The sequence below is a fragment of the Bemisia tabaci genome, chromosome 1 (assembly GCF_918797505.1).
Source record: "Bemisia tabaci chromosome 1, PGI_BMITA_v3".
Taxonomy (NCBI): domain Eukaryota; kingdom Metazoa; phylum Arthropoda; class Insecta; order Hemiptera; family Aleyrodidae; genus Bemisia; species Bemisia tabaci.
Window position 1 is genome coordinate 45976269 of NC_092793.1, and position 13272 is coordinate 45989540.

Here is a 13272-nt window from a genome sequence, read left to right on the forward strand (position 1 = left end):
TTTAGCGACTGATTGTTATTAAAATGTTGGACTTACTTTTACAAATAAGTTTGATGCTGTGTAAGAAATAATGATCACAGATAGAGGCTAGTGCTACAAAAAGGTAGCCAGTGACGAGGGCCGCCACGAGGATATTGACTATCACACCGCCGGGCAGTGTCAGCTCAGGGAAGTGGTGCGATTTCGCCGGCGAGCAGTTTGCAATCCCGCCGTAATCCATCCCCAATAAGTGTCGTTGTCCATCTGAAATGAAATCGAAATTAAAAATAAGGTTATATAGCCGCGCTCATTTAAGGTGACACATATAAGTTCTCAAATAAAATGTTACACACAACGAAGCCACTGATTATGAACACAGTTTACCTTTTACCATGAGATTTCACTGAAGAGGGATACATTTTGGTATCAAGTATTTCTGAAACTTTGTTACATACTTGCCAGGGCCGGATTAAGGGGGTGGCCACATGGGCCGTGGCCCATGGCGGCAAAATTAAGGGGCGGCAAATTTTGCAATTTTTTTAAATGCAGGTACAAAAAAATCGGATTCAGAAAAAAATTACGAACAAGAAATGGTGACAAAATCTCTCATTTCCTGAGAGTTCATTAATTTCTAATATTGTCGTATTTCGGTGATACAAAAGACTGCGCACCTTTAATTAGTTGATTTGAGAGAGAAACCAAACACGTAATTTGGCCTGGAGCGGCGCGGTGCAAAAAGAAATGATGACGAGGACTTGAGATGAAAAGGAGAAGCCCTCGACGCGGCGGTCGGCATGTAACACATATTAGGGCCTACGAGACTGCATGAATACTTCACCCATTGCGTCAAACAAAGTACGGTCAACAGCGGTCGGCGCGGCGTGAAACGCACAGTGCCTACAAGACTACATGAATACTTCACGCATTGCGCCAAATACAGTGTGGTCAGCGCGGCACGGTGGCGGAAGTTAAAATTATTAAACCACATTTATGTTTGTTCTTTCTTAATTTTTTAGTTAATTTCTTACAAAAGAAAGGCTTTGTCCCCACAGAGATAGGTTTACGGAACTGAACTTTTGCTGGTAGTGTTGACAGGGCTTACGCAAAAAATGTGTCCAACACGAGTGAACGCGTCTTATACACCCTTCTCCCTCCGGCACGTTCACTTGATGGTGTTTATTGATGTTTCAAAATGAATGAGAAGAGGGCGGCAAAATGCAGGCGGCCCATCGGCGGCAAGTAGGTAAATCCGGCCATGATACTTGCTTGAAATAGTACATTTGTTTCTTTTGAAATACATGTTTTTTAATCATAAAATTTGTTACAAGGATCCATAATCTTTTATAATCCCTTCATTCAATTTTGTGAGTAAGTAAGAGACCTCTTTGTAGCACGAGGTGAGAGTGATGAGGAACAAAGCAGGAAAGCGAAAAAGAAGGGGGAAATGATAACGTTTATTCGATATGTACATATGCACGCAGTAAGTGACTCTACAAACCTGAAGTGGGTACTAAAATTTATCTTTAAGAGTGGTCTTCAAAAATTAGTGAAAGTGCAACTGGACTTGGACGGAGAACCAAGAAGTAAATAGAGAACGTAAATACTCTCGAGTCACCATTTTTGCTGTCAACTTTTGAAGTCATCTCCTTTTTTTTTTAGATGAGTGGTAATGTAGATATTACGGTTCGAAAATATTTCAAGGTTGGATGTGCACACGACCATGACAGGAATTTTAACAAGATTAAACGATGTCTCTATATGAGGACTTCAGAAATGGATGAGGTTCTCAAGTCTTATAAGTTTGATGAGAATAATCTCGAGAGACGGTTGTAAAAAATCGTAATATATTAGTGGACCCTTATGATCACTTCGAAATTTCAGGCAAAAAATAGGGGGTCTCAAGTTGACCAATCATGAATGTAAAATCTTCTCATCATTTAGCTGATCCTAGAGAACCTCTGATGCGATTTTGAGGTTTTTTTGTCCAAATTCTATTGTGTAGGCGTTCATTTTACAGGGTGATTCACGGTTAGATGGCCAGACTGGAGGACCCGAAACACCCTCAAACCCTTTCTTTAAATTGAGTTTTCGATTTTTTTTTTTTTAGATCATTTATGAATTCAGGCCATAAAAGTACAGAGGAATACAAATTTACATGAAATTTGATTCACAACCGTTACCAAAATTCAGGAAAAACGAATTTTTCTGAAATTTTGGGCGGGAGGGGGGGGCGTATAGCTCCGATTGGGGGCTCTATTGGAAAAAAATTGATTCAACAAAAAAGTCTGATTTTGACCCATAGAACGCGCGTCTGCAGTCTGGTCGTTTAACCCTGGATCACCGTGCATGAATTCAACTCAAATTCTAAAAATCGCGTCAGACGTTCTCTAGGAACAGCTGAATGATTGGAAAATTTTATTTCCATGGTATGTTGATCGGAAACTTTGTTGTTTAAATTGAAGTTTCAAAGTGTTCACAGAGTGTCCAGTGTCCATAGAGGGTCCACTGACTTCCCCTGACGTCATTTTTACGGACAGCTCCGAACATCGGAGTGCACGGCTAAGAAGTTGGGACTTTTTCGAGTGTTTTATCGGAGACGATTGTGGGATGGGCACGGCTGGAAGTGGCACGGAGCTAGAGCCTATGTTTTGGAGGCGGAGGAAGCTGGGCTTTTAACATTGTCGTCACGTCTAGATTGATCAGGAGAGCAATCAAACAATTGAAGCTGAGCAGCACAGCCTCCTCCGCCAACGGATCCACATGCCACCGACTCTGTCATTGTCGTTCCTGCTCATCGTGAGTCGTGCGTCTTTTCGTGGCCGAATCGAAAAAGCCAGAAGGCAACCATGAGCTAGGAGACCTCCGCCAGGAAAAGTTTGGAAGTCGAGCCTTCCCAGAAGCAAGTCGGGTATCCCGAGGAAAAGTGGGGCATTGTGACATCACTCTGATGTCATAATGACATTCACAATGTGTTTCAAAAAACAGTGTGACGTCACAGTGATATCCGTTGAACACTCTGCCATCACAGTGTCATCACAATGATGTCTGAATGGTCAGAATGGTGTCAAAAAAAGGTCAGATTGATATCAGAGTGAAATTTTAGAGATTTGTTCCATAAATCATTGTGATGTCTCAATGACGAGGTCATTATGCTTCACTTTTACCAGGATACTTGGCGATAGGGAATTGTCTTCATTTAGAGTTTTGAAGAATAACCTGGAGTCAGTTGAACCCCCTGCAGTAGACACTTGGCTTCCTATGCATATGGATACTTTGAAACTCTAAGAAAAGGTTTCAGGTACATCTATCACGAGAGTAAAATAGCGCACATCATTCAGTTGATCCTGGAAAGCGTTTGATGCGATTTTTTTTAATTGCATACCAACGGCAATACAAAAGAATTTCACCAAAACCATCTCGACTTCAGCCATGCGCGAGGGGAATGCGCTATGAGGTTAAATGGACTGCATTTTGCAATTTGGAACTATACATTCTGGTTCATATGAAAAAACACTTGTGTGCATAGAGAAACTAATGGCACATACGTAGTTTTTAAACCGGGCTAGAATTTATAGTTCCTAATTGCAAAATGTAGTCCAAATGGTCTTCCATTGCATAGCGTGCATCTCTATTAGAATATGTCTTGCGCGCTACCATAGAATCGCAGCTATGTCGGGGGCGTTACATCAAGATATTCCTTCGCGCTATTTTTGGCTCTTTTACGTAATTCAAACGTCGGTCTAATTATTCGTGAAGTCAGATTCGTGAAAGATCTGTTTAATAACGCATTTGTTTGTCCGGATTTCCGGAAGTGACACGCGTTCTGTTCTCGTGACCAATCGTGCCGCGTGACCTTTAAACCTTACGTTCCGATAAGAGCTCATTCTTAAAAATCATCCAAAGGGCATCACATTAATAATTTGAACGTCCGCTCCATGAGAGATATTTTGTTGTAAATGTTATGCTGCAACTTAACAACAATTGGATTGAATCTTGCAAAAATTAACTGATAATATTGCAGTACTGATAGTAATAAGCAACAATGGTAATGCTGCTGTAATTAAACATTTTTTTCCATCTTGTTGACAGAACATGGAACGGTAAACAATATCCAATTACCCTAGAAAATTATTCATTGAATGAGAAAATTGTCACGTGCATCGCAAATATTTATTTTCGATTAAGAGAGGGTATCGAAAAGGGCCATGTTTGGCTCCACTCTGAATTTCCTCAACCCTACAATTGTTTGCACATTGAAGACCTTTATTTTAGGGAATGCATCATGATGTTGTCCTTTTTGGTCTCTGTCCAAGTCTTACCGGCTTTGATATGGATCTGAAGATCGGTTTTGGCGAAAAATACAGGTGTTGCGAGTTTGCAGTCGAGTGCCGAAAGATCCGCACTTTTCGCCAAAATCGGCCCTCAGACCGATGTCTAATACTATAATCTAATACCAGCCTTAGTATTAGATTCAGAAAGAGACCGAAAATGTCCAAATCATGCTGCATTCCGTGAACTCTAAACTTTTAAAGAATAAAAAATACTAGAGTTGGAGAAAATTTATAGAGTGGGCCCAAAAACGGCCCTTACCGTTACCCTCCTTTGCCGCCTTTGCCCTTGCGCCTCCTTTGCAAATTCTTAAGAATTTGCACACTGGTAGCCTCAATACTGAAATTCAATCAGTTCTTTTTTGCAAAACACAATCGAATCGAATCATCACTAGCTGTGTCTTTCATCACATGACGTACGTAATTTCTGAGACATCGACTACGTGTGTTATCCGTGAAATTGTTTAAATATTACTAAAGTACCCCGAAATTTACCCTCTAAAAATGAGATATTACTCCGCACGTTAAGATGTTTAAACGTGTATCTGAAAATTTTTTTTATAAATATTCACATATGTTCTTACGTATAACGGCATGGCAATTTAAACGCAGGTGCAAAACATTGTATCACAAAACAAATGCGTTTCTCGATTGTTCAACCAGTTGCAAAAGTGTTTATTCACAACAATCAGTTATTTTAAGAATACGCTAAAATCAATACGCTTATCTCTAACTAGGATTTTAAATTAGATTTTGCTCATGTTGCACTGCCTCTAGGTCGGAATGATTTATCAAAAATCAACAAACAGTGATATTATTGATTCACCACGGCCGGTATTGCACATGTGTTCGATGAGATGTTACAGAGTATTCTTATCTACTGTAAAGGCTAATGACGTTGATTCGGAAATCACGTAAGTTTTCGGCTGTGTAAGTTTTCGGCACGTACTACTGGATCTCGTATCTGTGGGTAGTATTGATGAATTCAATATTAGCTTTACTCCTGCCGCAACCTGGCGCCTCCTCACACGTAAAGTACATGACCTCAATTTGCAAGATCAATCGCAAGATCGATCGATTATATTAGCTTGCCCACACATGAAACTGTACCTATTTTGTCTCTTTTTTCGCGTTGAACGTGAAAAGTATGCCAACGCATGCACCAACTTCCACTGAATTCCATTACAACTCCTAGATGCAACTATTCGGGCTCTACGGATGTCCCTTGCATACGCACGAAAATTAAGGCGTTTTGACTTTCATGGCACTCACCCGTTTTACCCGCAGCATGGCGTCGCAGAGGACTGTATATCACGATGATCGAAAATGACAGATCGTCTTCAATACTTCGTTCATACCACGAATATATTTCTTAGGCACGAATTAACGAATCTTGCTCAGCACATAGCTGTATCAAAACTGCGAAACGAAAAAAATGCTCAAATTCTACGTATTTGTGCAAATAATCGTGCGTAGTAGATGCCTATGCAGTATGTAGAATGTATTTTTGTGTTGTCTATGATGCCACTCTGCCATTTTGAATCCTCGCAGAAGAACCTGCTGCCGTGCCGCAGGCGTAGTGTTGAGTGGTGACGGGTGAGTGCCTGAAGAATCAAAACGCCTTCATATCCGTGCGTATGTAACACGGACATCCGTGGAGCTCGAATAGTTGCATCCGGGCGTTGCAATGCAATTCGTTTGGTGCTAGCGATATTAGCTGAGAATGTTTTGCTTGTCATTCAAACACCTCAACTCAATTCCAGCGTCACCCATTGCACTGATCAAATAAACTCTTACCAATGTTAATCGTAAAATTTTCAATTTTCAACAAATGTTTTGATCGCTTGTAATTTTAAGATATTGCCCTTCTAAAATAACATTACTTCCTAAATCAAGAGTAATATCGCTTCAATAAAGTTGGTTCCTGTTTGGCTTTGATCACTGTACGGAAAAAAAATTCTTAAAACACCGTTACCTGCTTAACGCTCATGCATTACCTACATGTTAGAGCATCTGGCTTACTTTAAAATTCGTTTTTAATTTTATTTTGTTTTAAATTAGTTATATTATTGGGAAATAAAGTTTTAAATCATGTGCTTGTCTTATTCAGATGCCAATTCTGAACTTTAATTTAGGTTCTTTTCCTTAATGCTCCGAAAATATCAGCACCTCAACAAAATCAATGCTAATTTCGTCATCAATGACGCAGTGAATTATCTTGAAAATTAAAAAAGGCACAGGTCAGGTGCGTACCATCAGTCAGGTCATCCTTATCTCCGGAAGTAGAGACCTTTTGATCGATATCAGGCTTGAAAAACCACTAGAATCGGATCTCATCGATCGGAAATACTGGGCAGTAACCCTCATCGAAATAAGGCCACAAATCGTTCAACTATCAAGGTTATAGCGGCAGAATGACGTCCGCACGTAAACACAGCTCTTTCACGAACATGAGGTCAATCTCATCCAAACTTTCCTCGTTACGCAGCGCAATCTCAGCGCTTTAAGCCGAGTCTAATCTCTCGATAAGCAATTGAGATAGGTTTTTAATTAGGGTGATTTGGGTGGTGAAAAACTTCGCGAACACTTTCTCGTTTATTTGCAATTGCGTAGGTTTACCGGTAGCCGGCGCGTGATCACCTGACCCGCCCGCACTGGATTCGTATGAACATAAAATAAATGCGCTATTTTTGATATTCAATTACGCTGAAGACGTCACTGCTCAGCGGGAGGACGCCTGAGCCTGATAAACTTTGCTGAACTTTCCCGATAAGAAAGCTCGAAGCCTTCGAAAATAAACCACGAGGGTGATTCCCTTCTTTAAAATTTTCCGAGGCGTTTAGTGGCCGTGAGAATTAATTCACGTTGCTCACATAAGCGGAGCTAAGAGATTTTTTTTTTTGGAGAAGGAAAATAATTCTCACGTATCCTCACAAAAGGAAAATGCTTCAGGGTGCTTGCTTGCAGTACATAACGCATTTGTGACCTCTTAATATACCGCGACTTGACGCAGCCTCGGGCCCCCATACTAAAATGCGCAACAATCGGAAGACCCCCCCCCCCCCCCCCAACACCCATTATTTCTCCAAAACGCACGGAAAAATTCAGGTGAGAGTTGGATATAATTGAGGCGATTCACTTTAAATTCTCTGAGATACAAAAATAAAATTAGGTGATGTGAAATTTCAGATGATACAATTCAATGTCATCATAGTCTGTGAGAGTTGAAAAAATGACTTAAGACTAGCTCAACCTCACCCCCCCCTCTCATTTTCTTCCTAAAATGATGAGGATAGTTTGAAAATAGCTGAAAAAATTATTTTAATCGAAACATATTATTTTTTCTCAGAGTGGAAGGCTTGCGTGACTGACTGAGCTTAACTTCCTCCCCTCTTGTATGAGATTCGGTAACGCAAGTTCAAACACCGACCCCCCCCCCCCCCCCACCTTAAGTAGCTTACCTAACACTTGAACTCCTAATCATTGGGGGATCTTCCATCGGTTACGAACAAACAAATCGTGCTGGTTAATGCATAGGAAAAGAACAGTTTTTGTGAGAATTGATCTTATTCGATTTGGGAACATCAATATGTAACGGTAGATCTCTACGATTCTTGAAGTTATGGGTGATCTGTATAAGTTTGTGAGGCACAAGTGATCTAGCTTTGCACCCGTCACACACGAAACTTTTGATGACTCATATATTACATCATTGCGGTGACTAGAATGTTTTCTGTATGCGACCTGGTCGGAAAGGCGATGAACACATTGAAGATTAAAAAATATACTATGACACCGGAGTGTTATCATTTAATTTGGAGGCTGCTCTGACGCTATGCTCGCTTTATCGAGGAGCGCAACATTTTATGAATGAAAATCGCCAAAGCACGGTTATCAAATCCGATCGCACGATCAAATTATTATCTACGACACAAAATAAGATGACGATATTGGGCTGTGAGAACAGTCAATGCTCTGACAACAGCTGACAAAATGGGTCTGTAGGTTTCTTTTTATTAGGTATTCATGATGTAAAATGTTAGATAATTTCTTGAATGCAGTGCGCTCAGCCTCTCAGCTCAAAGTTTAAGAATATGATCAAATGTAAACAGAGTGAATCGACTCATATGCTTCCGTGAGATATCAACTCACATTTGACGAGAGACATTACTTTACGACCATCTACATGGAAAAAATAAGTTAGGACTACATTGAACATAAACATTTTTCGGTTCAGGTAACTTTTACGTCAACTTTTTTTTATTAGCCGTCCAGCTGTGTGAAGCTCAATTTTGAGTTTTCCAGTCTCATCATTCCACGAACGATCACTTTTCATAACGTCAATTTTCCTCTAAATAAAAATAGTTCGTCGCTTAGTTCTTCGCTATTCCCTAGCTACCAATGGACTGTAAAATGTTTGAAATTTTCCACCATATCTTGAAAATAAATGTAAAAAATAAAAAAATTAAATTCATAATTCTTTATAGAAAAAAAAATTGAACTCTCATATTCCTTCGGCACCGATCTTCACGAGTTAAGATCCCTTGAGAGGGAGCTTTTGGAACGGAGAAATTTTGTAAGGGATGTTTGTTGAATTTGATCAGAAATTTTGTAGGCTACCCTTGAAGATGCTTGGGTCATTAACATTTGGGATTTAAACACTGAAGCCTACGTAAAATTTTGCGAGAAGTACGATCCCCGGTTTTCTCTGAAACGAACTCGCATCAAGCTCATAGAAAAAGTTTTCAAAGTTGAAGCCTCAGTGAAGGGGATTTCCTTCGTTGTGAGAAAGCCCACTTCTATATGGTATTGTGGAATTTCGGAAAATAAACAATTTACTGACCTCTGATGTAGACGACCGATTCATGTGATGTCTGTAGCTGATGTCGCGAAGTCACGAAGGAAAAAGCACTTCTGCAGAGAATATAAACTGCTGGAATGACCAGAATGGCAGCAAACGGACGCAACACAGAGCGTCTTGTTGAACAACATTTTATCATTGCACTGTGCCGTCTGCGCAGAAAAGAAAAAAAAGGATTAAGCTTAAGGGGAAAACAAAAAAGTGGTGAAATAAACATACTCGATTCATGGATCTGTTTTTATAGTCCAGCCAGGGGGATACGCAACCTGACCGCTTCGTGGTCCAACATTGTGGGGTACTTTGCGCGTTAGGGTGCCTCACTGATAGCAAAGATATTTTCTCCCACAAAGTAATGTTTGCAAAAATGTCAGGGAGTTCATTTTAAAATGACACACTTGCGTGGAACTAGGAACTTTTTATGGGGGGGATGGGGGGTACAGAAAGGTACCTCATCAGGGGGGTCCGACAGAGCACAGAAAGACACTTTATCGAATTGGGTCTGGGAGACTCACCAGTTCCAAAACTGTTTTGGCTTCAAAAGAGGATCTTAGGGACTCACTGGGAAAATTTTAAAAGCCTGAGTCTTCTCGAGAGCAATTTTGAGCTATCCTTATTGACAAGTTGGTTAAAAAACTATATCAAAGATGAATGTAGAGGACATATTAAGGAAGTCACTCGCATTTTCTTTGAGAAGAAGGCAGTCCCCCTCCGACTCCCACTGGATCTGCCTATATTATAAAAATTTTAATGATTTTCCAGGTTTGGCTAATAAACCAAATTTTCACTCTTACAACGATGGATTTGTGAAAAAAACTGCAAAAATGCTTGAGGCATGGAATCACTCTTACTCAATCCCAATCGCGCTTTCGGGTAAAAACTTGTGATGTATGTTGATTCCTCACTTTACAATATACTCAAACAAGTCTTTTTAATATTTTATTTCCCGCAAAAGTAATGAATTAGCAACAACTATGCGGGGAAGGGATGGGTCAATATTGGACCTGAAAGGGGTCGCCTGAGCAGAGATTTTGAGAGTGGAGGCTCATTCCACGTGCCCTCATTCTGTGACTTTTCTAATTAATACTCTTGCATGGAAATCTTTCATAGGAAGATTATTAGATTTTCATATCTTCTTTAAAATGATAAAATTATTACCATATTAGTTTCTATTATTTGTTTGCATGGTCTTTACAATTCAATTGGGATTTCCCTAAAGCTCTGTTTGTTATGATATGAAAAACAAACGTTCAGGTAGAATTACGTCAAGAGTAAAAGCAAGAAAAAAGTACCGATAACAAGTATTACGTCTTAAAATATTGCGAAACCTCCCCCTCGTTCCAGAAGAAACTGGTTTAAACTAATCACAAACCCGCGAGCTTTTTTCCTTTTTTTTTTTAAATTTTAGGAAAGATATAATTAAGGAAACGCTGAAAAAACGTAGTAAAAAAATTCAAGCGCCCACAATCAAAGCGTCTTGAAAAATGTGGTCTTACATAGACCGACCTCTAACCTTTGTGTCTCGGTAAAAGTGATAACAAATTGTATATCTGCGTGAAGAAGAAATGGAAACGTTCTAAAATTTCTATATCCTTCCATTTGACTCCGATAATTTTTTATTTTAGGCCAATATTAAAATAATTGACGTTGGTTGTTACGTTCATTTATTTATTTATTTTTAGTTTTTCTTCGCATGACCAGGTGCCATTCTCGTGCTCTTATTTTTGCCTATGGGTCCTAGATTGCTGGTTTTTACATTTTTTCGGGTATACAGTAGAACCTCGATAGCTCAATAACTGTAATTAAAGCCTCAATAACTTGAAGTATATGGTCATTTCCTTCCGCTGAAGGCCGAAAATCCTATAATCCGAAAAAATTGTTCCTTTAACTTGGAGAAATTTCCGGCTCATTTTAATTAATCAACTCGATAAAATCAGCGAATTAATTCTAAAACTTGAAGAATTCCCACGCCTCATAGAGTTACCTTAGTAACATGAGAGAATCCGCAAAACTTTATATCTTGAAAGACGCTTAGTAATCAGTTCCTATTTTTTAGTGACAGATGGATAGATGCGACAAAATGCGTAAATGTAATTTTCTAAGTGTGGCCCAAAAAGTGCTTATTGCAGAGGAATACAGTGACATCATCAGGAGATGCGAAAACGAGGGACCAAGTTGCGAAACAGAGGCGTGCTTTGCGATAAATCGATTAATCTGCCATTTAAACCTAAATAGAAAAGGGTTGATAAGCAGGGTATCCGCAGCAACACCTTAATAATCGAATCTTTGCGATAGCTTCCATTTGGGAGGTATAATGTACGCCTCGCCACTGTTGCGAAAGACTTCGATATTCGGTATTCCTCTAAGCGCGCTTTTAAAGAGAAGTTCCTTGCCTTGAACTTTCAAAAAGTGACGGAGCACCTAGCCGGAAAAGAGAACGGAAGTATGAATTTGACGAGGTTGAAGAGTGTCTCATTGTTTGGGTCCAGCAGTGTCGGCCAAGGACGTGAGATAGAGAATGTATTATTGAAAGAAAGAGTCACAGCAAAGTAAAGTAACTAATTTTTGGGAGGCTTAATTTTTCTTGTACAGACATTTTCATAGAACCGGTGTCCACTCCAAATTAGCCTCAGTAATTTGAATTTTTCATCACTGCCGTTCAGTCTCGGGTTATCGAGGTTCGACTGAGTATATTTTTCACTAAGAATATTCCACGAATTCAAGCTAAGCTTTATGTAAAATAACTTAAACAATTCCGAATATGTACAGAGATAGATAGATAAGTACAAATAATACTAAGTTAAAGTAAACAAAATGGAAATTTGAAACGTCGAGTCTCACAAATCTTTCAATCATCCCTAAATACGAGTCTACATTCCTGCCAATCGTATTCAAATCCATGTTAAGGGATTACGATAACGCCACAGTAATTCAACTAATCCAAGATAGCAGAGTGTTAAGATTGAGTATGTAGGTAAATAGAAAAACGATGATGAACTTCTTCCGCCTTGAATTCCGTGTAGCTTTCACGTGTTCTATGCATTTTGCTTCGGCATGGAAACTTGGATATACATATAAATGTTATAATGGCTATTTCCTTAGCATTATATTTTCAAGCAAGGCTTGGCAAGAGAAAATTTACTTTTAGGGCGGCTGAAAATTATATTGAACTTGAGTTTTTGACAAGTTCACTTGGTTCCCGCCTACTAAGAGTGATGCTCAATAGAAATTGATTGTTTTAGTAAAAATTCCGTAATAATCAAGGATTTAGCGTCGATAATTTTACTTGCTTTTTTCCCCTCTCGTTCTTTTCACCTCTCAAATGCGAATTTTTATGGATATGCCAAGCATTTTGGTGAGATTTAGTGTAAATTTAAAACTTATTTTAAAAATCAAAATGTATGGTTTAAATGTGTTCCAGCTGTAAATTTACACGCAGATAACTCTTAATATTGCCATTGACTTTTAAAAGGTGGGTCGATTTTGAGTCAATCACATTTGCGTTCCAATTATTGATATCTTTTTTGTAACTTACTGGAGAATGTAACCAGATTAACATTTTTGATACAAAAAAACTAATTAGAATTTAGGCATGACATTTTAGGGGATTAAATGTTTCAAATTTGATACTGGACATCATGCAAACTTTGAGGAAAGTAAATAAGTTTAAATTAATTCGTTTATACCGGAATGATCTAAGAAGGACATCGATGAGTCCCAAATCCTACTTGCGAACGACTTTTTTCCTAGTTTCAACGTGAACATGGACTGTACAACATGCACTGTAGGTACAATATGATAGTAAATACTCAATGAACTAAAACGAATGTCCAGAGCCACCTGAGTGTCAAACACCCCGCAGCAAATCCCAGCCTTTGATAAATCTTTGACTATTACGAAATATACCAACTTACTTGACGTAAGTAACGTGATCTACTTACTTTAAAAATTGTTGAGGAAAATAAATAAAGGAAGGAAACGAAAAAGCACGGAAGCCGGAACAGTAACTTGGGTGGTCGCGCGCACGGAGACTACGGGAACCACTTGGTAAATGAGCAAATCGCTCGGTCACAATATTTATTTTGATGATAATTTTCCTCCGTTATC

General features: G+C 39.0%; 1 protein-coding gene across 2 annotated transcripts in view; it reads right to left on the minus strand.

Annotated features, from left to right (window-relative positions):
* The window catches only part of LOC109038852 (sodium/potassium/calcium exchanger 4), a 29298-nt gene extending 16030 nt beyond the window's left edge, over positions 1 to 13268 (minus strand). The window contains exons 1-3 of one of the 2 annotated variants that reach the window (XM_019054072.2): positions 13107 to 13268; positions 9151 to 9320; positions 37 to 243 (exon numbers count right to left, since the gene is read on the minus strand). In XM_019054072.2, the coding sequence (XP_018909617.1) occupies positions 37 to 243; positions 9151 to 9307 (364 nt within the window). In that variant the 5' untranslated portion in view covers positions 9308 to 9320; positions 13107 to 13268. The remainder of the gene's footprint in view (positions 1 to 36; positions 244 to 9150; positions 9321 to 13106) is intronic. The other variant, XM_019054071.2, reaches the window with a different exon arrangement.
* Positions 13269 to 13272: the final 4 nt, after the last annotated feature.